General features: G+C 42.9%; 1 protein-coding gene across 4 annotated transcripts in view; it reads right to left on the bottom strand.

Moving 5' to 3' along the window:
• Positions 1-8,980: 8,980 nt before the first annotated feature.
• MGLL (monoglyceride lipase) overlaps positions 8,981-25,083 on the bottom strand; it is a 47,066-nt gene continuing 30,963 nt past the window's right edge. For all 4 annotated transcript variants that reach the window (XM_075286629.1, XM_075286627.1, XM_075286626.1 and 1 more), the window contains 5 exons: positions 18,128-18,264; positions 17,242-17,352; positions 16,650-16,739; positions 12,492-12,707; positions 8,981-11,846 (listed from right to left, as the gene is read on the bottom strand). In XM_075286629.1, the coding sequence (XP_075142730.1) occupies positions 11,700-11,846; positions 12,492-12,707; positions 16,650-16,739; positions 17,242-17,352; positions 18,128-18,264 (701 nt within the window). In that variant the 3' untranslated portion in view covers positions 8,981-11,699. The remainder of the gene's footprint in view (positions 11,847-12,491; positions 12,708-16,649; positions 16,740-17,241; positions 17,353-18,127; positions 18,265-25,083) is intronic.

The raw sequence follows: 25,083 nt of genomic DNA, 5'->3' as shown, positions 1-25,083 counted from the left end.
GTTTCTTGTTCTCTGTACGTTATTGTCATATACAATGCCTTTACACCATGTTGTCCCCGCCGCTCACATCCTGCAGGGACAGTTTCCTTCGTTTTATCTGCCGTCTCCTCAGAATCTTTCTTTTCTATTCTTCTTGCTGGAGTTTTGGCTGTAGACTCCTGGGAGATACTTTGATCTTGTGTTACAAAAAAAATCTGCAGGGAATGAGCAGTGAGATGTATATAGGCCGCGGCCGCCAAGGAGAAAGCGGAGGAAGGTGCCATGCTGACTCCTTGTGGGCACCAGACAATGGGGAAAGGTTCCTTCTTCGTCTGCCTTTAACCCTTGCATTACTGAAGGAATCTGTCACCTTACTGAGGAGGTGATGTATCTAATCTATGCATGTGTATCTAATCTTTCTTATTTATCTGCCTGGTTTGCTTTGGTTGCTATCTATCTATCTATCTATCTATCCAGAAAACACAATCCAGTCTGCCAGCAACTTGTGTAGATGGAGAATGTGCTTTTATTGGACAATCAGTCCCCCATGTATCCGTCCTCGCAGGGACTCTTCTCATATCTAATAAAGCAGACAGCACTGCAGTATCTAATACAGAGAGCCTTTCCCGCCCATGTCCACACCAGGTAATAAGTTCTGTCTCCTGTTGGATATTGGAGCGCTGCCTGCCGTCTTTATGTATTATCTATGGCGCGCACCTCGCCGCTGTCCTGAGGCCTCAGCACCTGCCTTCACCATATGGCGCCGCTCTGGTCTCTATCTGTCTTATATCTGACTCTATACATACCATCATGTACAACTACCCCATCTACAAATATCTGTCTCCCTTTCTATATATTCTTCTATTTATCTCCTATTATTATTATTATTTATATAGCACCATTACTTCCATGGTGCTTTACATTATTAATTCCATGGTGCTTTACATTTGGGGGTTACATACAATACACAAAATATACAGGTAGATATAATACTAACAATGACCTACTGGCACAGTGGGGTATCTATCTATCTATCTATCTATCTATCTATCTATCTGTCTCCTATCTATCTATCTATCTATCTATCTATCTATCTATCTATCTCCTATCTATCTATCTATCTATCTATCTATCTGTCTCCTATCTATCTATCTATCTATCTCCTATCTATCTATCTATCCCCTCCTCTTTGTATGACGATACTTCCATCTTGTATGGCCATTGGTGATGTATAAAATTACATTGGCAGCCATAGACTTATACGCCCCCCTCCCCTTCGCCCCCTGTTCCCGCCAGTCTCCACTTATGGTCCCCGCTTTCATCATTGAGGCCCGTGATTGACTACCCTGGTCACATGGCTGTACGTGACGTCATTGCTGCAGGACCAGTACACAGACTTGGTCGGGGGTCTCGGAGCCTTTGTTCGGGGAATTTTACAGGTGAGAGACCTTTGAATTTTTTTTATTTTTTTACTACTCTTTGTTCCTTCCATAGAACAATCCTCCCTGCAGCTCTTCACCTGTATTGACCATTTCAGTGCAGTAGCGGCTCTGTCCACCAGGTGGCACACCCGCGCTGGGCTCTGTATTATTGGTCCAGCTCTACAGTTTATTCTTCGTCCACCTTTGCAACCAAAAATTTTTTCCCAGAACATCGGAAGTGAAAACAATGTAACAACTTCAGCATCATTCCGTGTACGCAGCCCCTGCACAGAGCCGTGTCTGGAGCCGATCTATTGGGGTCTGTGGGAGAATTTTCTAGACTTGCTCTGTGCAGGGAGGGGGAGGAGCCAGGCTGTGACATCATTTACTGTCAGTAGTGATGTAATGATGGGTCAGTGGTGTTATCTATAGAGGTGTTATCTTCTATTGTAATACTACAAAGAAAACCCCTACAGAATTGGCAAGCATCTATCTATTATTAGGCTTAGTGGCTAAAAGGAAAATTGCAGGCTATGGGGGAGGGGGGGGAGTTAGGTGAGAATGTGTCAGGACCAGCAGGAATAACAACTCCAAAAATATCTGGGGACAAGACCACAAAAAATCTAATGCACCCCTCCCCCCCCCTAAATAATGTGGCAATCTTACTCTATATCAATATTAGAGCACAGGGGCTGTTTCTTGTATTCGGTGCCCCCCCTATTATCAGTATACAACACAGTGCGGGTCCAGGGTTAACAAGGGAGGGAAAAGACCCCGAGCCCACTCCCCCCGAGCAGAGGCCCAGAACACAGCAGTGGATGCGCATTTGTCAGCCAATTACCAACGCCTGGGCGCGCTCAGAACTGAATACCAGCGGTACAGCTGCAAATTCTGAATGAAGGAGGGGGCCGCATCTCCTGAGAGCTGGGGGGGCGGTATAGTGCGTGTTATTACACACTGAGAAAGGAAAACCTAGAAAAATCGCTGAGGCAGCCATGGCAGAAAAAGAGAAGGATGATTAGCGGTAAACAGAGCGAAGCACGGAAAATGGAGATGAATTCTAAAGAGTTCTGAAGCCTCGTAATAGTCCAGATTATCGGTGCAGTCAATTGTGTTAACTCTTACATAGGAGAAGCAAGAGATGGCGGAATAATACCGAGGATGTAGGGGCAAGAGGGGTATCAGATACAACCATTGTAATATTCGTTGTCATCCAAAATATCCACCCTGCGGACAGTATTATAGTAGTTATATTCTTGTACATAGGAGTAGTATTATAGTAGTTATATTCTTGTACATAGGAGTAGTATTATAGTAGTATATTCTTGTACATAGGAGGTAGTATTATAGTAGTTATATTCTTGTACATACTGTAGGAATAGTATTATAGTAGTTATATTCTTGTACATAGGAGCAGTATTATAGTAGTTATATTCTTGTACATAGGAGTAGTATTATAGTAGTTATATTCTTGTACATAGGAGGTAGTATTATAGTAGTTATATTCTTGTACATAGGAGTAGTATTATAGTAGTATATTCTTGTACATAGGAGCAGTATTATAGTAGTTATATTCTTGTACATAGGAGCAGTATTATAGTAGTTATATTCTTGTACATAGGAGTAGTATTATAGTAGTTATATTCTTGTACATAGGAGGTAGTATTATAGTAGTTATATTACTGTACATAGGAGCAGTATTATAGTAGTAATATTCTTGTACATAGGAGTAGTATTATAGTAGTTATATTCTTGTACATAGGAGCAGTATTATAGTAGTTATATTCTTGTACATAGGAGCAGTATTATAGTAGTTATATTCTTGTACATAGGAGCAGTATTATAGTAGTTATATTCTTGTACATAGGAATAGTATTATAGTAGTTATATTCTTGTACATAGGAGTAGTATTATAGTAGTTATATTCTTGTACATAGGAGCAGTATTATAGTAGTTATATTCTTGTACATAGGAGCAGTATTATAGTAGTTATATTCTTGTACATAGGAGTAGTATTATAGTAGTTATATTCTTGTACATAGGAGTAGTATTATAGTAGTATATTCTTGTACATAGGAGGTAGTATTATAGTAGTTATATTCTTGTACATACTGTAGGAATAGTATTATAGTAGTTATATTCTTGTACATAGGAGTAGTATTATAGTAGTTATATTCTTGTACATAGGAGCAGTATTATAGTAGTTATATTCTTGTACATAGGAGCAGTATTATAGTAGTTATATTCTTGTACATAGGAGTAGTATTATAGTAGTTATATTCTTGTACATAGGAGTAGTATTATAGTAGTATATTCTTGTACATAGGAGGTAGTATTATAGTAGTTATATTCTTGTACATACTGTAGGAATAGTATTATAGTAGTTATATTCTTGTACATAGGAGCAGTATTATAGTAGTTATATTCTTGTACATAGGAGTAGTATTATAGTAGTTATATTCTTGTACATAGGAGGTAGTATTATAGTAGTTATATTCTTGTACATAGGAGTAGTATTATAGTAGTATATTCTTGTACATAGGAGCAGTATTATAGTAGTTATATTCTTGTACATAGGAGCAGTATTATAGTAGTTATATTCTTGTACATAGGAGTAGTATTATAGTAGTTATATTCTTGTACATAGGAGGTAGTATTATAGTAGTTATATTACTGTACATAGGAGCAGTATTATAGTAGTAATATTCTTGTACATAGGAGTAGTATTATAGTAGTTATATTCTTGTACATAGGAGGTAGTATTATAGTAGTTATATTCTTGTACATAGGAGGTAGTATTATAGTAGTTATATTACTGTACATAGGAGTAGTATTATAGTAGTAATATTCTTGTACATAGGAGTAGTATTATAGTAGTTATATTCTTGTACATAGGAGCAGTATTGTAGTAGTTATATTCTTGTACATAGGAGTAGTATTATAGTAGTTATATTCTTGTACATAGGAGGTAGTATTATAGTAGTTATATTCTTGTACATAGGAGTAGTATTATAGTAGTTATATTACTGTACATAGCAGTATTATAGTAGTTATATTCTTGTATATAGGAGTAGTATTATAGTAGTTATATTCTTGTACATAGGAGCGGTATTATAGTAGTTATATTCTTGTACATAGGAGTAGTATTATAGTAGTTATATTCTTGTACATAGGAGGTAGTATTATAGTAGTTATATTCTTGTACATAGGAGCGGTATTATAGTAGTTATATTCTTGTACACAGGAGTAGTATTATAGTAGTTATATTCTTGTACACAGGAGTAGTATTATAGTAGTTATATTCTTGGAAGTATAATCTTGTCAAACCGAAGGTTCGATATAAGGGTCCGCGACTCACAGCTTGTAAAAACTTTTCTTTTTATTTCATCCTTTTAAAATTTCTGTTTGCCACCATAGGCTGAAGTATACATTTAAACACAAAAAAACATAGTGTAGACAAGGTAGACACTGGACATGGTGAGTTAAAAACCGCTAGAAAACTGACGCGTTTCGGGACTATTGAGGCGTCCCTTACTCATAGTGAAACTAGCCTGAACATTGTAAGCAGTGTGAACTTAATATACACTCTGAGATGACTAAAACTGGGAGGATCCAAAACCTTTCTACATCATCAGCTGATCATTTAACCCTTCCTGGCAAGTTTGTGGATCTCACTTAGTTTTGTTTTAAATAGAGACAAGGATAGAAGTAAAAAAAAACAAAAAAAAAAACACTTGTTTATTCGAGATTATTCTGTTGCACGAGCATAAAAGAATAAATATCTCAACTCTAACTAAAGTTGATATCAAAAAGTTAGCTACTTTCAATACTAAACTGAAACAGATTACCGCAGTACCTCCCTCCATGTGAATTTAGTCCTACAAAGGTACAACAAGCCTGACCACTCCCAAGGTAATTAACTTGCAGAGTTGAGGGCTGAAATCTAGTCTAACAGGTAAACTGACATGTAACACTGTTTTCACTAACTTTAACCAAGCATCTAAGATAGACATCAGATTCGCTGATACAGATACCTTAATTCTCAAAACTTTTCAACACATCCCTTAACATATCTAAAAAATTTTTATACGTTTTTTATAAATGATATAAAATAAAACACGTTAATTTAATAAGGTTAGAGATGAAAAGTTTGTTAGTCAAAAAATAAAAGCCAGGTCTGACTTAGCATTCATACCCTCCGGTTGCCGACAGCCAAACCGGAGGATCCATAATGCTTCTTTTTTAAGTAAGATCTTTTTTTTGATATCAACTTTAGTTAGAGTTGAGATATTTATTCTTTTATGCTCGTGCAACAGAATAATCTCGAATAAACAAGTGTTTTTTTTTTTGTTTTTTTTTGTTTTTTTTTTACTTCTATCCTTGTCTCTATTTAAAACAAAACTAAGTGAGATCCACAAACTTGCCAGGAAGGGTTAAATGATCAGCTGATGATGTAGAAAGGTTTTGGATCCTCCCAGTTTTAGTCATCTCAGAGTGTATATTAAGTTCACACTGCTTACAATGTTCAGGCTAGTTTCACTATGATTAAGGGACGCCTCAATAGTCCCGAAACGCGTCAGTTTTCTAGCGGTTTTTAACTCACCATGTCCAGTGTCTACCTTGTCTACACTATGTTTTTTTGTGTTTAAATGTATACTTCAGCCTATGGTGGCAAACAGAAATTTTAAAAGGATGAAATAAAAAGAAAAGTTTTTACAAGCTGTGAGTCGCGGACCCTTATATCGAACCTTCGGTTTGACAAGATTATACTTCCATTTATTTACTCCAATGAGTCAAGGAGAATAGGGTCGTGCACCAACAATCATCATTTGAACGACTACAAGGGTGAGCTACTTTATATCTTTTTCTATTTTTGTATTAGTTATATTCTTGTACACAGGAGTAGTATTATAGTAGTTATATTACTGTACATAGGAGCAGTATTATAGTAGTTGTATTCTTGTACATAGGAGGTAGTATTATAGTAGTTATATTCTTGTACATAGGAGCAGTATTATAGTAGTTATATTCTTGTACATAGGAGCAGTATTATAGTAGTTATATTCTTGTACATAGGAGCAGTATTATAGTAGTTATATTCTTGTACATAGGAGGTAGTATTATAGTAGTTATATTCTTGTACATAGGAGTAGTATTATAGTAGTTATATTCTTGTACATAGGAACAGTATTATAGTAGTTATATTCTTGTACATAGGAGCAGTATTATAGTAGTTATATTCTTGTACATAGGAGTAGTATTATAGTAGTTATATTCTTGTACATAGGAGTAGTATTATAGTAGTTATATTCTTGTACATAGGAGGTAGTATTATAGTAGTTATATTCTTGTACATAGGAGGTAGTATTATAGTAGTTATATTCTTGTACATAGGAGCAGTATTATAGTAGTTATATTCTTGTACATAGGAGCAGTATTATAGTAGTTATATTCTTGTACATAGGAGCAGTATTATAGTAGTTATATTCTTGTACATAGGAGCAGTATTATAGTAGTTATATTCTTGTACATAGGAGGTAGTATTATAGTAGTTATATTCTTGTACATAGGAGTAGTATTATAGTAGTTATATTCTTGTACTTAGGAGCAGTATTATAGTAGTTATATTCTTGTACATAGGAGTAGTATTATAGTAGTTATATTCTTGTACATAGGAGCAGTATTATAGTAGTTATATTCTTGTACATAGGAGGTAGTATTATAGTAGTTATATTCTTGTACATAGGAGTAGTATTATAGTAGTTATATTCTTGTACTTAGGAGCAGTATTATAGTAGTTATATTCTTGTACATAGGAGCAGTATTATAGTAGTTATATTTTCCTCTATAGTTGGCAGTGTTATTATACTCTTTGGTCTCTTTGTAGTAATGCTATTCTTGTCCATAGAGGAGACAAGTCCTGAGCTGATGCTTTTCTTCCTTACTTTGTTGCATATGATTCCTCCTTTTCTGTCACCTATCTTCTTTTCTCGCTGAGCCTCAGACATTAAGATTCGCTGACAGCTCTGTCATAGGACTCCTTATAAATAAACATCACACGGGTGTCACCTGCGATTCCAGCTTTCACATTTCATTTCTAAAAGCACCACAACCATCTTTTCATCATTGAGGCTTAAAGGAAATAATCTCCTATTAAAGGGACGCAGGTAATTCTGTAGAAAGTCATTATTAGTGTTCAGACGTCTTACGTTCCCTTCCAGAGGCTGCTCTTAATAACGGTGATACAATGTAGCAGTTATAGAGCAGGTTATGTTACTGCTGGTGTCAGGTATCTCATCTTCGCTCTTTATGTAGTAAGTGCTGAGCTGTTCCTCTGCGATTCCTCCTGGAAATGTATGAGTAAATGATATTACCCATTGGTAACCTACTCAAAGCACTTCAGAAGACTTAAGAGTGCTGAGACTTTCCAGGAGCCTGAAGATGTAGTGCAGGGATGTCTCCTTGGTCCTGCTAAGGGTTGTATCTGTATTCCTGCGGTTTGGTGTAACATATAGCGGTGCCCCCTCCTATAGCAGCGCCGGGTTATAGATGCCAGAACAGCTGTGATGTGTTCTGGTGCAGGAGAAGCCGATACATGTTAATGAAGAGAATTTACATTTTAACTGCTGCACAGAATACATTTCACAGCTTGTACAAAGTATCGCTCCTGGTTACAGTGACACAGAAATCTCCCATAGAAGCGGCAGCAGGTTGTCAGATATAACAATGCGGCGAGGTCTGTGCTTTATAGTCTACAGATCTGGGCCACGTACAAAGAATCTCCAGCCAAACCCAAGTTATATCACTATATACAAGAAGTATAACATATACCCAGGTTATACCGGCTGTACATATAGAATTATATACAGTATATACCCAGGTTATACCGGCTGTACATATAGAATTATATACAGTATATACCCAGGTTATACCGGCTGTACATATATAATTATATACAGTATATACCCAGGTTATACCGGCTGTACATATATAATTATATACAGTATATACCCAGGTTATACCGGCTGTACATATAGAATTATATACAGTATATACCCAGGTTATACCGGCTGTACATATAGAATTATATACAGTGTATAACCAGGTTATACCGGCTATACATATAGAATTATATACAGTATATACCCAGGTTATACCAGCTGTACATATATAATTATATACAGTATATACCCAGGTTATACCGGCTGTACATATATAATTATATACAGTATATACCCAGGTTATACCAGCTGTACATATATAATTATATACAGTATATACCCAGGTTATACCGGCTGTACATATATAATTATATACAGTATATACCCAGGTTATACCGGCTGTACATATATAATTATATACAGTATATACCCAGGTTATACCGGCTGTACATATATAATTATATACAGTATATACCCAGGTTATACCGGCTGTACATATATAATTATATACAGTATATACCCAGGTTATACCGGCTGTACATATAGCATTATATACAGTATATACCCAGGTTATTCCGCAGGGTACAGATCACTATATAGAAGATAAAACATTACAATAATTTCAGTTCTAACAGTCAGATTTATTTCTTGGTGTTTCTGTGTTACAGGTATAAAAGTGACATACGGTATATTGTGCCTTCTTGTTACAAAGTGCAGTATAGCGGTTATAGAAATCTCCGGCTTTTCCACTATTACAGTTTTAACCCTTTCCAGGCAGGAGTTGATCTGTTCACCCCTTTGCTCTGCCATAAAGGGTAACTCTGACTATTGTCATGTCCAGCGCTTTCTCCATCATTTGCAGCTGGTGGGGCACTACAAGTCCCATTCTTTGCTTCTGCAGGGAATGCTGGGAGTTGTAGTCCCCCTTAGTCACCATGTGCAGACATTCTAATTTTACAGGATTACATTCAAGGCAAGTTCTGCATAAATCCGGCGATCAAGGGAATGTGGTCGTGTTATGGCGACGGAGCAGAACCGGTATTCAACGTCATACAGGATAATGCCGCCAGATTCTGCCGGGCCAGGGGTGCTGGAGTATTAGGGAATTCTTGGAATGTTTCATTGCATCATAGGGGAAGCTTGTATAACATTTTGTATGTACTCCACTCCCTGCTAAAGCTGCATTCACAATATCCACTGATGCTTTGCATTGTGTGGAGCGATTTCTCTTTACATCAGACGCCTTGTACATGTTCTGATGTAAATGCTACAAACCGCAGCGTACAATGGAGCAGCCTGTAAACGCAGCTCTGGATGTGAATGGAGAATATAGAAATTATTAGGCAGCTTAGAATCAATCCTTCATTTCTGAATACTTCGAAGTCTATTTTTTAGTAAATTAATTTATTAATTTTTACAATCTTTATAGGAGTCGGACAGTAATTTTCCTGCTACAGAGCGCCAAATCCCCTGCGTATCTTCACCCACAGACAAGGTTTACGCTGGATTCACATTTTCCATCAATGGTGGTTCCAAGAATGTGAACTCAGTCTAAATGATACCATTGTGTCTCACCACTAGGGGCAGCGCAGGAACTTACTAATGATGAACCTGTATGCAGTAAGCTCCTGAGCTCCCTCTAGTGGTGGCGACAGAATTTCATCTTTTAGCTCTGTGTGAAGGCTCCATGGGATTTGCTGTGTATACAAAAATGACAATCCGACCCCTATAACCTATTTTATGGAATCGGCACCAAAATTTGGGCCTTAAGACTAAACAACATTAGATTTGTAGTGGACCCAGACTGCGTATTAGGGTGCAGGCACAGGGGTGCTATGTAGAATAGGTGACAACTTCAGGGGTGTAATTGTATGGGTGCGGAGGTAGCAGTTGCTTCCTGACCCTGTTACTTTAGGGGGGGGCCCTTGGCCCTATATGATGATGCCAGTGTTATAACAAGGTCGATGAGGCCCGGTTACAGATTTTGTATTCGGGCCCAATATACAGCAAAATAGGGATGATCGAGTCGGCTTGTAACAATCCAGGCATGTTACAAGTGTTCCAAAAATTTGGGGTCATCCAAAGCCAATTTTTGGGGGATTCAGCAGCCACAATTATTATACTCGGGGGTCTCTTCAGACCCACAGTATAATATGCAGGGGACCTAATCCCCTTTCCTCACTTCTCCTCGGTTACCTGGAGTTTTGGGGCCTCTTCCAGCCTTTGGGTAATGGCAGTGGCCCCAGGTCTGCGATTGGGCCTTGGTGATCACATGGGATGCGTCAATGCTATGGCTACTTGTGTTAAAAGTTCACATGCCCCATAGGTGATTGGGCCTCAGTGGTGACGTCACACAGGATGCCTGAAGAGGCCCTAAGACACACGGGGAAAAAAGAGGAGCTAAAGGGGAGTACGAGCTGGTTACTAACCTTCTGCACCGCCTTGTGGCCCGCGATTCTTATACTTTGGGGTCTGACGAGATTCACCCATCACTATTGCAGAGTTGCTGACCCTTATGATGACGGCAGTCGGCTATATGCTACACTATGGGGAGGGGGCAAGAACTTTTTGAAGTTTTTGTTAAACATTTCACCACCCTACACACACTGCCCCCCCCAGACATGAGCGGATAGAGGAGACGTTACATATCAGCAATGGATCGCAGGCAGAAAGGCCACAAAGTTCACATTTCTAGAATGTAAAAAATAATCTAAAAAAAACTACTGGAACCATTCCGGCAGTAAATATATTAACATATTAAATATCATATTATATCGTGTAATAAAATCTATTAAAACCAGGGCAGGGGGAGGGGTATCTACAAGGGGGTCCTTCAGGGACGGGGCCGGATTCTCACTCCTAAAACACTAAGTCGTTACATTGGATCGTATTGCTTTGTGCTTGCCGGAGAAGAGTCCAGGAGGCTTTGTAATCTCTCGAAGGTTCTAGTCCGCGAGGTCCAGGCTGATCGCGAGTGAATCCTTCATCCACAGGAATCCATCAGGAACGTGGACGCAAGTTGTAAAATTATTGCTGAGAACGGTAATGCCCAAATCCTCCTTGGACAACAGTCTTCACCGCGCCGGGACGTCCCGCAGCTCCTTGAGAAGGGTTGATGCTTTTCTTGTGCTTTCTCTGAATTCTAACAAGATGTAAGGGAAGTTTCCTTCATCTCGAGAAGTTCTGCTGGAGGACATTGGGTAAGAGTCAGACTTGGGCTCGGCTGAGAAGGGTCCAGGTCAGAGGTTTGCTTGGAATTAGGATGGGGTGAAGTTTGGGGATGGTCAGCAGGAAGAAGACCATATTGGCTGGAAGCTTATTCCGAAGGAACCCGACGTTGCGTGGCAGGAGGACGTTCCTAGGGGCTGTGGGTAGGACTCGTATTAGGTGGGGCAGCTCCTGTGGTTCCTAATCTTTCCAGGATCCATCTCTCGATTTCTTGGAACACAGAACTAGTCACCTCAGGCAGTTCCTTGTGCAAAGCGTGGAATCCGTTATCGTAGACCTGGAGAGGGGAACAGACAGATTTAATCCTTGTTATAGGGTCACTGCCTTTCTATGGTGGCCTTGCACCTTAAGTAGCTGTTGACTGTTCCTCCGGAGCCCCCCCATACATAAGCATGCTCTGCTCAGGGGTCCTAACATGGCATGGAATAAGCTGCTGTCATACGTGTAGTTCCTGCCCTTGAGAACAAAGGAGTGGACATGTTGAAATCCAGCATGCCCAATCCTCCTTGCCTGTGACAGTGCCATAGACATTAGGGAGTGGTCTGATCCTGCAGACATTGTCAGCGCTCTTGGTCAGATTGTGTCGGAGTTTCCCCCGCCCGGTCTGGGTATCTGCCATTAGTATTCATCATCTCTCCAGCCCCGATACATTATTAACACCGCACAGACTGAATCTACTATTTAATTTTGGACGAAGTGCAGCCCCCTCCCCCCTCCCGGAGCCGCTTCAGCATCTGGATCCTATCAGATGAACCTTCCAGAAAGGTGTTATGGACGCCTTATACTCCGCCACATTCACACTCAATTATCCAAATTAGACGGACAAGGAGATTATCATACAGCTTTCCTGGAGTCCTGAATGTCAGACTTGACCCCATCCATAATACAAGTGTAGGGATAAGTAGTAATGCCATGTCTTTACCTTTAGTGTTTTGTCCTCGCTGAGTACAGTGTCCATCATGAGGCGGGAGCCTCGGATGTCGCACAGCTTGTCCGCCGTGCCATGGAACAATAACAGAGGCAGCGTGAAGTGAGGAAGAGCTTTCTCTACCCGCGAGGTGGCATTGAGGAGCTGAACCCCAAAAGAAACCTTCATGGATCCATGATAAACCAAGGGGTCAGTGGCATAGGACTCCACCTAGAGGAAGACAGCGGTAATGAATGGTCAGACTGCTTACTATGGCCAGCTTCTCCCTAGTACCAAGTCTGTCTCAGCAGGTTATTTGCCCCCTTCAGACAGTGGTAGCGTTGTCACTGAGCCGAGGGCAGAGGAGGGGCGAGTGGTGCCATAATAATCAGATTTAGATGTTAGCAGCCATCATTGCAGCATACTTATGGGATGGTTACATGCCCGCCTGTACTATGAGGCAAATTACTGGAAAGGTGGTGTGATGAGGATGATGTGGGCAGTTCTTCTTGGGGTACCATATTGTTCCCTATTACATTAGTGAGGTCCTCCGTGCCCCCTGCCTCACTGCTGATACACGGCATGGTTGCGGATACAACTCAGATCTGAGCAGTGCTCCAGCACAGGTGAGAGGGGAGCGCGCGGCGCGAGCGCATTAGCAGCTGTCACATTTGGTTAGACTTCGTACAGACGGTGCTGTCAGCTGCCTGATAGCCATGAAATGACTCCTGCAGTATGTTCGACAGCTGCCGACCCCACCGACCCCATCATCTGATCATCAACAGGACAAGAACCTTCAAGGTGACTCCAAACATTCAGTGAAAATGTTAACCCATTAGTGACCAAACCAAAACACCCCGGGGCATTCTGGGAAACAATAAGGTCACTCCGACTTTATTGGCTCTCTCAAGATTTTTGACATTGAGACTCCGGATATCTGCCACAGTCCTAGATACAAAGGATTAGCTACAGTGCCGGGGAATTATGTATCTAAGCTCATGGAAGGTGTATCTAAATAATCCTATCCTGTGTGATACTGTATACTGAGCTGTGTATCTAATCCTATCCTGTGTGATACTGTATACTGAGCTGTATCTAATCCTATCCTGTGTGATACTGTATACTGAGCTGTATCTAATCCTATCCTGTGTGATACTGTATACTGAGCCGTGTATCTAATCCTATCCTGTGTGATACTGTATACTGAGCCGTGTATCTAATCCTATCCTGTGTGATACTGTATACTGAGCCGTGTATCTAATCCTATCCTGTGTGATACTGTATACTGAGCCGTGTATCTAATCCTATCCTGTGTGATACTGTATACTGAGCCGTGTATCTAATCCTATCCTGTGTGATCCTGTATACTGAGCCGTGTATCTAATCCTATCCTGTGTGATCCTGTATACTGAGCCGTGTATCTAATCCTATCCTGTGTGATCCTGTATACTGAGCCGTGTATCTAATCCTATCCTGTGTGATCCTGTATACTGAGCCGTGTATCTAATCCTATCCTGTGTGATACTGTATACTGAGCCGTGTATCTAATCCTATCCTGTGTGATACTGTATACTGAGCCGTGTATCTAATCCTATCCTGTGTGATACTGTATACTGAGCCGTGTATCTAATCCTATCCTGTGTGATACTGTATACTGAGCCGTGTATCTAATCCTATCCTGTGTGATACTGTATACTGAGCCGTGTATCTAATCCTATCCTGTGTGATACTGTATACTGAGCCGTGTATCTAATCCTATCCTGTGTGATACTGTATACTGAGCCGTGTATCTAATCCTATCCTGTGTGATACTGTATACTGAGCCGTGTATCTAATCCTATCCTGTGTGATACTGTATACTGAGCCGTGTATCTAATCCTATCCTGTGTGATACTGTATACTGAGCCGTGTATCTAATCCTATCCTGTGTGATACTGTATACTGAGCCGTGTATCTAATCCTATCCTGTGTGATACTGTATACTGAGCCGTGTATCTAATCCTATCCTGTGTGATACTGTATACTGAGCCGTGTATCTAATCCTATCCTGTGTGATACTGTATACTGAGCCGTGTATCTAATCCTATCCTGTGTGATACTGTATACTGAGCCGTGTATCTAATCCTATCCTGTGTGATACTGTATACCGAGCCGTGTATCTAATCCTATCCTGTGTGATACTGTATACCGAGCCGTGTATCTAATCCTATCCTGTGTGATACCGTATACCGAGCTGTATCTAATCCTATCCTGTGTGATACCGTATACCGAGCTGTATCTAATCCTATCCTGTGTGATACCGTATACCGAGCTGTGTATCTAATCCTATCCTGTGTGATACCGTATACTGAGCTGTGTATCTAATCCTATCCTGTGTGATACTGTATACTGAGCCGTGTATCTAATCCTATCCTGTGTGATACTGTATACTGAGCCGTGTATCTAATCCTATCCTGTGTGATTCTGTATACTGAGCTGTATCTAATCCTATCCTGTGTGATACTGTATACTGAGCTGTGTATCTAATCCTATCCTGTGTGATACTGTATACTGAGCTGTGTATCTAATCCTATCCTGTGTGATACTGTATACTGAGCTGTGTATCTAATCCTACCCTGTGTGATACTGTATACTGAGCTGTGTATCTAATCCTATCCTGTGTGATACTGTATACTGAGCTGTGTATCTAATCCTATCCTGTGTGATACTGTATACTGAGCTGTGTATCTAATCCTATCCTGTGTGATACTGTATACTGAGCCGTGTATCTAATCCTATCCTGTGTGATACTGTATACTGAGCCGTGTATCTAATCCTATCCTGTGTGATACTGTATACTGAGCCGTGTATCTAATCCTATCCTGTGTGATACTGTATACTGAGCCGTGTATCTAATCCAATCCTGTGTGATACTGTATACTGAGCTATGTATCTAATCCTATCCTGCGTGATACCGTATACTGAGCTATGTATCTAATCCTATCCTGCGTGATACAGTATACTGAGCTGTGTATCTAATCCTATCCTGTGTGATACAGTATACTGAGCTGTGTATCTAATCCTATCCTGTGTGATACCGTATACTGAGCTGTGTATCTAATCCTATCCTGTGGATACTCTATCCTGCACTGTGTATCTAATCCTACTGATACTGCCTGCAGTGTATCTAAGTGTAGCCTATGAGATGGAGCTGCTACGCCAGTGTCTGTATCCTATTATATGAGATAGTATCTGTGAGCTCGGCTCCGCACTACTCCCCCCATCATACAATATTGCTGAGGCTCTCGCGGGGTCTTGGGGGTGACACTCCGAGCAGCGAGTGGCCCCCGATCTGCATCTATATACTGAGAGGTGCAGCTGAAAGTCTCCGCTCCATAATGAGCCATGAGCGGAGACTTGGGGGGGGGGGGGGTCTCTAAAATATGGATGAGGATGACGACTTCACAGCCTGGTGACCTTTTTAACCCCTTACACCACCGGCTGCAGCAGAGACTGGCAGAACCTGCTACATTATTATAGGCTGTGTGTGCGGCGGCATGACAAGTATTACTGCCTGGGGACAGTAGGGGGCAGTCTGCGGCCTATCCTATATTACACTAGTACTTCTGCCAAGGCCACTAGGTGGAGCAAGTGACCCCGCGATGCAATAATCCCGTATTATCTGATGCTATAGGGTAAGAATGCAAGTATAGGTAAATGATTGACAAATCTGGTCAGCGCTGAGTCCGCAGGCAGTAGAGGTCACTAGAGGTCACGTATGGAATCTGGTCATTCTGGTTCTACAACATGAAGGTTGTCAGACTGCTGCTAAGAGGGTGTATACAGTATACAGCGCCTCGTCTACAGCCCTTGGTCGCCCGGTCACACAACAGGTCAGGTTAACTGCTGTGACTTCCTAAGAGACTTAAGATGCAATTGCAGCAAACCCTCAGCTGTGAGTATTGTAGCACATGCCTCTGGACCAGACATTTTGGGTATATTCCCTATGGATTTTCGTATATAGGCGTTGATGGAGTTTTGCACTGGCCGCTCCTCTTTCCCTCTCCATAGGAATAACATGTACAGTCAGCGGTGCCAATGGAGAGCTCCGCTGTAACACGTGCGGGCGCCGCTTATCTTCCCCCAACAACACCCTTATGGCCCCGGACCAGTAACAAGGTATAAGGCGCTCACCTCCTTTTTATTCCGGGACACAAAGTTTGGGTCAATGCAGCCGAGGGAGAAGTTGGGCAGAAGATGGTTCAGTATTTTGGCTACAAACACCTGTGAGGGGAAGATATATAGATAAGTATATACAGGGTGACAGTAAAAGTGTCTGTATACAGATTATAGATATGGCACCAAAAGCAGCGCCACACCTGTTCAGTGGTTGTGTCTGGTATTGCAACCCAGCTTTGTGGAATTGAATGTAATACCAGATACAACCTGTGGACAGATGTGGCGCTGCTTCTAGACAATGTCCTGGACAATGTTATATATGAATATCCCATCAGTGATCATGTGAGCGCTGCGGCCTCTTCACTACTTACCAAGCACAGCGCCATACATTGTATAGTGGTGGTGCTTGGTATTGCAGCCCAGTGCATTCACTTGAATGGGACTAAAGCGCGTCAGCCCATGTGACTGATAAATGTGACATAACATGACCTGTGAAGCTAAATCCGTGGGTGTCCTGGGTGTCCGACCCCCCTGATCTGCAAGAGGGGGTCATGAATGAATAAAGCATGGACAACCCCTTAAAGAACCCCAAGAATTTGTGACTCACCTTGAATGACGTGGCCGATTCAGGATTTGGTAAAACCAGGGGGGAGATCAGGATCAGGCCAGAAAATTCAGATGACCGCTCGTTGGCCATTAATATACTAATAGCGCCGCCCTGGAGTAAAACATAGGAAAATACATGTAATAAACAGTGAGGCTGTCAGCATAACAACCAATCACAGCACAGCTTTCATTTTGTCATGAGCGCTACCAGACATGAAAGCTGCGTTGTGATTGGTTGGTTGGTACATATGTTTTATAACTCTCGCCCCATAACGTGTAGTGACCCCATAAACCGATCTGGACTTGTTGAATCAAAGCCTTGGGGAATGGGCATAAAGAAGGACCCCTAGGCCTGCAGCCAATCACAACAATGGGGGTCCCCTGTCTTCTTCATGGGGCAGCAGTCTCTGTTCATCTGACTGGTGCGGTCATGCCTCTGACTGTTAGCGGTCATGTCTCTGACTGTAGTGGTCATGCCTCTGACTAATGCGGTCATGTCTGTGACCAGACCAGTCGTGTCTCTGTGCTGCCTCACTAAGGGCTCAGGCTACAGATCTGAAGTCCACGTCCCCGTTCTCGCCTCATCGCCCACTCATTATTCATTTATGGACACGTCGGAGCTATTATGCTAAAAATTTTATTAGAATGTTGCCACCGCCATAATCTTCCTCAAAGGCCAGATGAAAGGGAATACGCAGGAGCGGCCATGTTACCCCCCCCACCCCATCCAAAGCAAGGAGAGGTTCCTGCTTTCTTCGTATCTTTATATACTTCTCCTTGATGGTCTGACGTCCGGCCCTGACCTAGTCCTGCGCACACAGCTGACGGGCGGCCTGACATAGACCGCTCTATAGAGTGACCGCGGTGTACGGGGAGGGGGGTCTCACCATGGAGTGTCCGCAGATGAACATTGGCAGGTCTGGAAAGATTTTCCTCACAAGGTCCACGTGCTGCAGGCAGTCCCTGACATAGACCTGGAAGTCGGACACAATCATCCTCTCGCCGTCGCTCTGGCCATGGCCGACTGTGAGAGAAAAAAAGCAAAAAGAGGAAAAATTTTAACCATTTTGTATAAAATCATCCAAAAATGCAAAAATCCTCAAATATCGACCCTGGAGATATCGATGTGCGGGGGAAAATGGAGGAAGCAATAGGAGGTCTCTCAACCGGTGATACGTCCCTGACTAGGCCGGGCCAAGGTAGATTTGGGTCCTTCGGCGACAGTGACAGTCAGTCCTCTGTAACACCACCCTTGCTTCTCTGACCTGTGCCGGTCTAGGCCCGGTGTCATCATGGGCCGGGGACGTATCACTGAACAACCAGGCAGACATGATGTTCAGGCCTGATGGGAGCTGCTGGGTGAGCCGAGGTGAATTGGGCAAGGAACGTAAATGGGTCAGGAAAAAAGAAAACTTGTTTGGCAGGATGGAGACTCGTTCCATCTGACACCTGCCCATGTCCTGCACATTATGGAGCTCGCAATCTGGAAATATCCTGCCAAGTTGAGTTGGCATAGAAGGGGCAAAGCAAAATCTACTGAGAAGGGACCAGAAATGCGCGAGCCTGGAAAACAAGAAACTGCAAATGCAAAAATAATCATCGGCGAAGCGATAAGGGCGCAGAGGTGGTGGCACAGGGTGCGTGGGGAGGCCCGCAGACCCCTCCAGGCACCGGTATTAATATAAGCACATGGGTGGGGGGCCATGTAGTCACACCCAAAAATAAAGGTAGACCCCAAAGTCAAATTCAGACACCAGACCAGAACCCAAAAATAAACACCAGACCCCTCATTACTGACCACTCAATGAAGACCCTAGACCAGGGGTAGGGAACGTACGGCTCTCCAGCTGTTGCAAAACTACAACTCCCAGCATGCATACTGGCTCTGCTGTTCTTGGAACTCACATGGAAGTGAATGGAGCATGCTGGGAGTTGTAGTTTCACAGCAGCTGGAGAGCCGAAGGATCCCTACCCCTGCCCTAGACCAATACCCGAAAGTACGGAAGTTAGAGAGACCAAGTCCTCTCATTCATTGACAGACCCTCAATACAGGTCCCAAACCAGACCACCAATGAAGACCCCCGACCCCCCCCCCCCCCAAATAAATAGAGACATCATATCCTCCAAGTAAATTCAGATCCCCCTAAACTAATCCAGACTAGGCCCCTGAATACAGACCCCAAACCAAGTCTCCTAAACTAATACAGACTTCAGCCAACACCCACTCAACTATTAGACTACACAGACCCCAGGCCAGAAACCCAAAATATATACAGACCCCAGACAAAACTCCTCCTTACAGACCCCAGGCCAGAACCCAAAATACATACAGACCCCATACAGGCCTCAATACTGACCCCCAAAACTAATACAGACTGCACCAGCTCAGGAGAGCTCCTTACTGCTCTAGGAGTCGGGGGGGTCTCCCCATTTTTCTGGGACATTAGTGATTATGCTTTACAGTCCATTTATACCCTGAACTCTCTATCTCCCCCTAGTGGTGACTGCAGGCACAGACATTTGGATGGTGTATCAGAACAGAAGAGTGGCGCCCCCTATAATGACATAGTAAGAGACTATTCAGGACAGAATTTTTGGTGCCAAACACAAGACGATGATAAAATTCCGGATTTTGGGTTTCGCAGTAATACAGCTCCAGCGCGCGACGCTGACTCCATGTTAAGTAGATCCAGTTACAGCTAATTTCCCATTTTTAGTTTTTGATGAAAGTTTTGACAACTTCTGTAAATATTCAGTGGTAAACCTTACACCTGCAAAATCTAGATGGAGAGATGATAAGTATGTGCTAATTAATCCGCGGCGCCCGCTCAGGACTGTAAATTAGCCAGAAGTTACATGGCGGCTGCTAGGAATAACCCAGGCGCAGATCACCGTTATAGAAGACCCATCCCCCCACTGAGGAACTGACCTAATTATACGTTGTCCTATGGCCTGAGCACTGGGGTAATTATAGGGGGTAGAAGTCGCACCTAGGCCTGGTGCTGGAGGAGGTCCAAGGGACGCAAGGGGAGGGGAGGGAGGATACCGCTTATGGGTGTAAATAAACTGCAGGATATCAATGAGCAGAAGCTGCCGGGTCCAGGATGTTCCTGCAGGGCTGCAAGGGTTAAAAACGGTTTTATCTAGAGATCAGTGGATCAAAGGTACGCGGCGGACGCTTATCCTCCTGGTGAAATAACATGTAGGCTCAGCTGATCTGCACCAGGGCTGTGGAGTTGTAGTCATAGTCAGGGCCAGTTCTGGTTGGAGTCAGAGTTGGTGTTTTGGTCTACTGATCTCATAGCAGTACATGATCAGCCCCACCGCCCTCCAATAGGGTTGTCCTTGGCTGGACCTCCTGGTTGTGTCAGGGTCCATGCCGGGGTCTGCTGGATCAGTCCATCACAGTTCGCCATAACTTATCCATTTTTAAAAAAATAACTTGTAATTTTTGGGTCATGTGAAACATATAAGTCAATCTCCTAACTGAGATGACAAGCGGCCATAGTCCTAAAGGGGGTTAAGACCCGAAGGCCACTCACCCAGTGACGCTCATAGTCAACACCGTACAGGAGGCGGCAGCTTCTACGAGACCGTGTCTAGTTAGAATGACGATAGAACAGGGAAGTCATAACTGCTACGAGGTGAGATGGGCATCACGCCTCGGGCGACACATCACAGAGTCCCTGAGAGGGCGGCGCCATCAAGTGGGGGATACGCAGTGTTAGGGGAGCCTTTGTCCTTACAGAGCACTGAGGTGGAGCCACACCATGCACGGATCTTCTATCTTCCATCCAGTGGCACCATAGTGTAGGAGTCATGGTGCCGGGACAATAGAACATGCGCACAGCCCGTCTGCCAGAGCTCCTAGGGGTCACATCAGTGATGGAGTTTGGTGAGGACCTGTGGGCAGATCAGTGTGACCAGGTATGGTGCTGTTTGTATGTAAGCAGCCATGTTTGGTTAAGCCTGTACAACCCCTTTAAGAAAATGTCAGGGACTGCCTCGGGGGTGTATACAGTGCAATGTATGATTTATGGATTCATCACTAGATTAATTACATTCGTTACATTTAGTGATACAAAAAACCCCATAAAATAGATTTTGCCCTCCGGACCATTAACTATTAAAATGCTGGTGGGGCGCTGATAAAATGCAACCTCCTATTATTTTACAACTTGTTTTCCTTTAACAGGCCGTGGAGCTGAGAGGGGTCCAAACTGTGCTACATAATAGGACCCCCATATGGTAATGTTAGGTGGGAGCCTTGTTAAAGGCATAGCACTGAGGCCCAAGATTGTCAAGTTAGGTTTAGAAGGCCAAAACTCCAGATATCTGCCCCTACCAATAGAGGGAGCTCCTGAGTCACAATGGAGAACAGTGAAAGCTGCTACCAGACAGACACAAAAAGAGGCAAATGGGCAAACTCAAGCACCCCCTACCCTAATGGTGTATTTACATGGCTGCTGTAGTTACAAAAACTGTGGCAAAAGAACATTCCACCCCGCAACACCAATTATACTATCTGCATTACTGCAACACCATGTCAGGCAAGGGTTAATGCATAAACAGCAAAAATAATGATCCCACTTGGTATAAAACAGTCGACAGTGCACAAATGACTCCCCGCAGTGTAATGAGCTGCAGTGAAGGGGCCGGCGAGCGAGAGGAGTCTCTGCACTTAGTTCTGACTCGCTCATCACCATCAGTGATTTACAGCAGAGCCACAATGTCCATCTCTGCAGTGACTGCAGCACATACTGCGCAGAAGTGACAGCGTATACTCATGTATCATGGCAGAGATTATATACAGTCACTGTGTATACATGATAGAATACAGGACGTAATGTATGTACACAAAATAGTGAGCGCAGCTCTGGAGTATAATACAGGATAAGTAATGTAATGTATGTACACAGTGACTGCACCAGCAGAATAGTGAGCGCAGCTCTGGAGTATAATACAGTATAAGTAATGTAATGTATGTACACAGTGACTGTACCAGCAGAATAGTGAGCGCAGCTCTGGAGTATAATACAGGATAAGTAATGTAATGTATGTACACAGTGACTGCACCAGCAGAATAGTGAGCGCAGCTCTGGAGTATAATACAGGATAAGTAATGTAATGTATGTACACAGCGACTGCACCAGCAGAATAGTGAGCGCAGCTCTGGAGTATAATACAGGATAAGTAATGTAATGTATGTACACAGTGACTGCACCAGCAGAATAGTGAGCGCAGCTCTGGAGTATAATACAGGATAAGTAATGTAATGTATGTACACAGTGACTGCACCAGCAGAATAGTGAGCGCCGCTCTGGAGTATAATACAGGATAAGTAATGTAATGTATGTACACAGTGACTGTACCAGCAGAATAGTGAGCGCAGCTCTGGAGTATAATACAGGATAAGTAATGTATGTACACAGTGACTGTATCAGCAGAATAGTGAGCGCAGCTCTGGAGTATAATACAGGATAAGTAATGTAATGTATGTACACAGTGACTGCACCAGCAGAATAGTGAGCGCAGTTCTGGAGTATAATACAGGATAAGTAATGTAATGTATGTACACAGTGACTGTACCAACAGAATAGTGAGCGCAGCTCTGGAGTATAATACAGGATAAGTAATGTAATGTATGTACACAGTGACTGTACCAGCAGAATAGTGAGCGCAGCTCTGGAGTATAATACAGGATAAGTAATGTAATGTATGTACACAGTGACTGTACCAACAGAATAGTGAGCGCAGCTCTGGAGTATAATACAGGATAAGTAATGTAATGTATGTACACAGTGACTGTACCAGCAGAATAGTGAGCGCAGCTCTGGAGTATAATACAGGATAAGTAATGTAATGTATGTACACAGTGACTGTACCAGCAGAATAGTGAGCGCAGCTCTGGAGTATAATACAGGATAAGTAATGTAATGTATGTACACAGTGACTGTACCAGCAGAATAGTGAGCGCAGCTCTGGAGTATAATACAGGATAAGTAATGTAATGTATGTACACAGTGACTTTACTTTATTACGTTATAGGACTGGGCTTGTGATTGTGAATCTGACCAATAACAATGTATAATCTGTAGATCTGAGGGATTGTGAGGGACACTTCTGACTATAAGCTCTTCTCGGTTTCATGTCTGTTTGCCCATAGGGACTTTGTTTGCACCGTCTGTCCACACTACATTGCCTTCTGCATACCCCTTATGGCTACCTTAATTAGTAGCCCTTGTCACACAGCAGTGCCCCTAGTGGCCACATGTCATACAGCCCATCTCAGGAGATACATTGTGTCCCATTGCTCTGGTGTTTATGAATGTTCCTCAGTAAATGTTGCTGATTCATTTTGGTTAATGGGACATTTTCCATCCAGTCTGTCACGTTCACCACAGACCTCTGCTGAGACATAATGCTGGAGGCAGAGGGTGTGCGGGGGGTGGGGGCACTAATCTGGTAATGAGAGGGCAGGGGTACGAGTTATGATTATTATAATGTGAGCAGATATGATCTATGAGATGCTAGGTCACACTGTCCGCATAGATCTGATAGGAGCCTAGTCCATGTATTACTGCACGCTGGGTACCTGGCATGCTCTGTGCCCTGGCATACAGGGATATGTATTCTACGATGGCACAAGATCAGAGAGGAGTCATCCTGCCAGAGACGGAGATAACTCGCCTGATAAGACTCAATTCCAGGGTTTGTATCAATGCAGGACTTTCTGATGTCTGCCATCTGTACCCTGTAACATGTATCTGCTAATAACTTACTAAGTGTGCTATCTGCCTTATGCCTTATGCCTAGTGCAGGGTAGAGGGGGCGGGGCATGACATGGGCATCTTGTATGCAAGGCTCCGCCCCTTTAGCACTAAGTTTGACCGATCTTTAGAATAGGAATATCCAAAAATTGCAACATTTATGATAAATGCGGCAACATTAGACAATATTCAATCGACCTGGACGGAAATCTGTCAACTCGGCCTCATTATGACATTGGTGTGAACGTGGCCTTAACCTTGACCATGTGTGATAACATATATTAGAGAGAAGAATATGTGTGTATATAGTCTTATGCTCCTAGATACATAAATCTCCACGTCTCCCCCTTCATACAGGGATGTTCTTGTGATGGATGAGACCACCGCCGCCCTGCCGCAGGGCTTGTGTGAAGGCGCTGCTGTGCTGGAGCTATTACACAATCAGGGCTCCGCCGTACGGCAGATTTCTGCTGCAATTTAAGAAAATTAAATCTCTCTTAGCAACCGGCAGCGTTGCAGCGAGGAAACTTCTGAACTTGACTTAATGTGATTACATTTCATTACGGGTTTTAATAATATCCGCCAATTAACCGAGGAGCGTTTATCACCCGGCTCTAAGCTCCCTGATGGGCTCAGACACACAAGCCCGGGCTACGGCTTCCCGCCACAGGCCACTGTCTCACCACAAGGAGAGGGATCGTGTTCGGGGTCCCCACGGGCCAAGCAGAGAATCCTACAACACAATTAGTGAGGAGAGAGAAGAGACGTGTACGAGGCAGCGACGAGTCAGAGCAACGGACAGAAATCAATATGTATGCCAAGGCCTTGGAAGGAATGGGATGCAAAACTCTGCAGCAAAATGTGACACTGGAAAATCATCGGGTGCGAAATAGAGATATGTACGCTGAGAGAATACTGAACAATGGGGATACTATGGGGACATTAATGGATGGGGAAGATATAAAGAATGGCAGACGGGGCAATGCCCAGTAATACCATGTGCACTGACCCACAATGGCGGCAGCAAAGACCCCACTACTGGTAATGGGCTGAATATCCGGACACAGCGGGAA

This window comes from Leptodactylus fuscus, chromosome 9 (genome assembly GCF_031893055.1).
Source record: "Leptodactylus fuscus isolate aLepFus1 chromosome 9, aLepFus1.hap2, whole genome shotgun sequence".
NCBI lineage: Eukaryota > Metazoa > Chordata > Amphibia > Anura > Leptodactylidae > Leptodactylus > Leptodactylus fuscus.
This window is presented reverse-complemented; position numbering and strand designations above follow the sequence as displayed.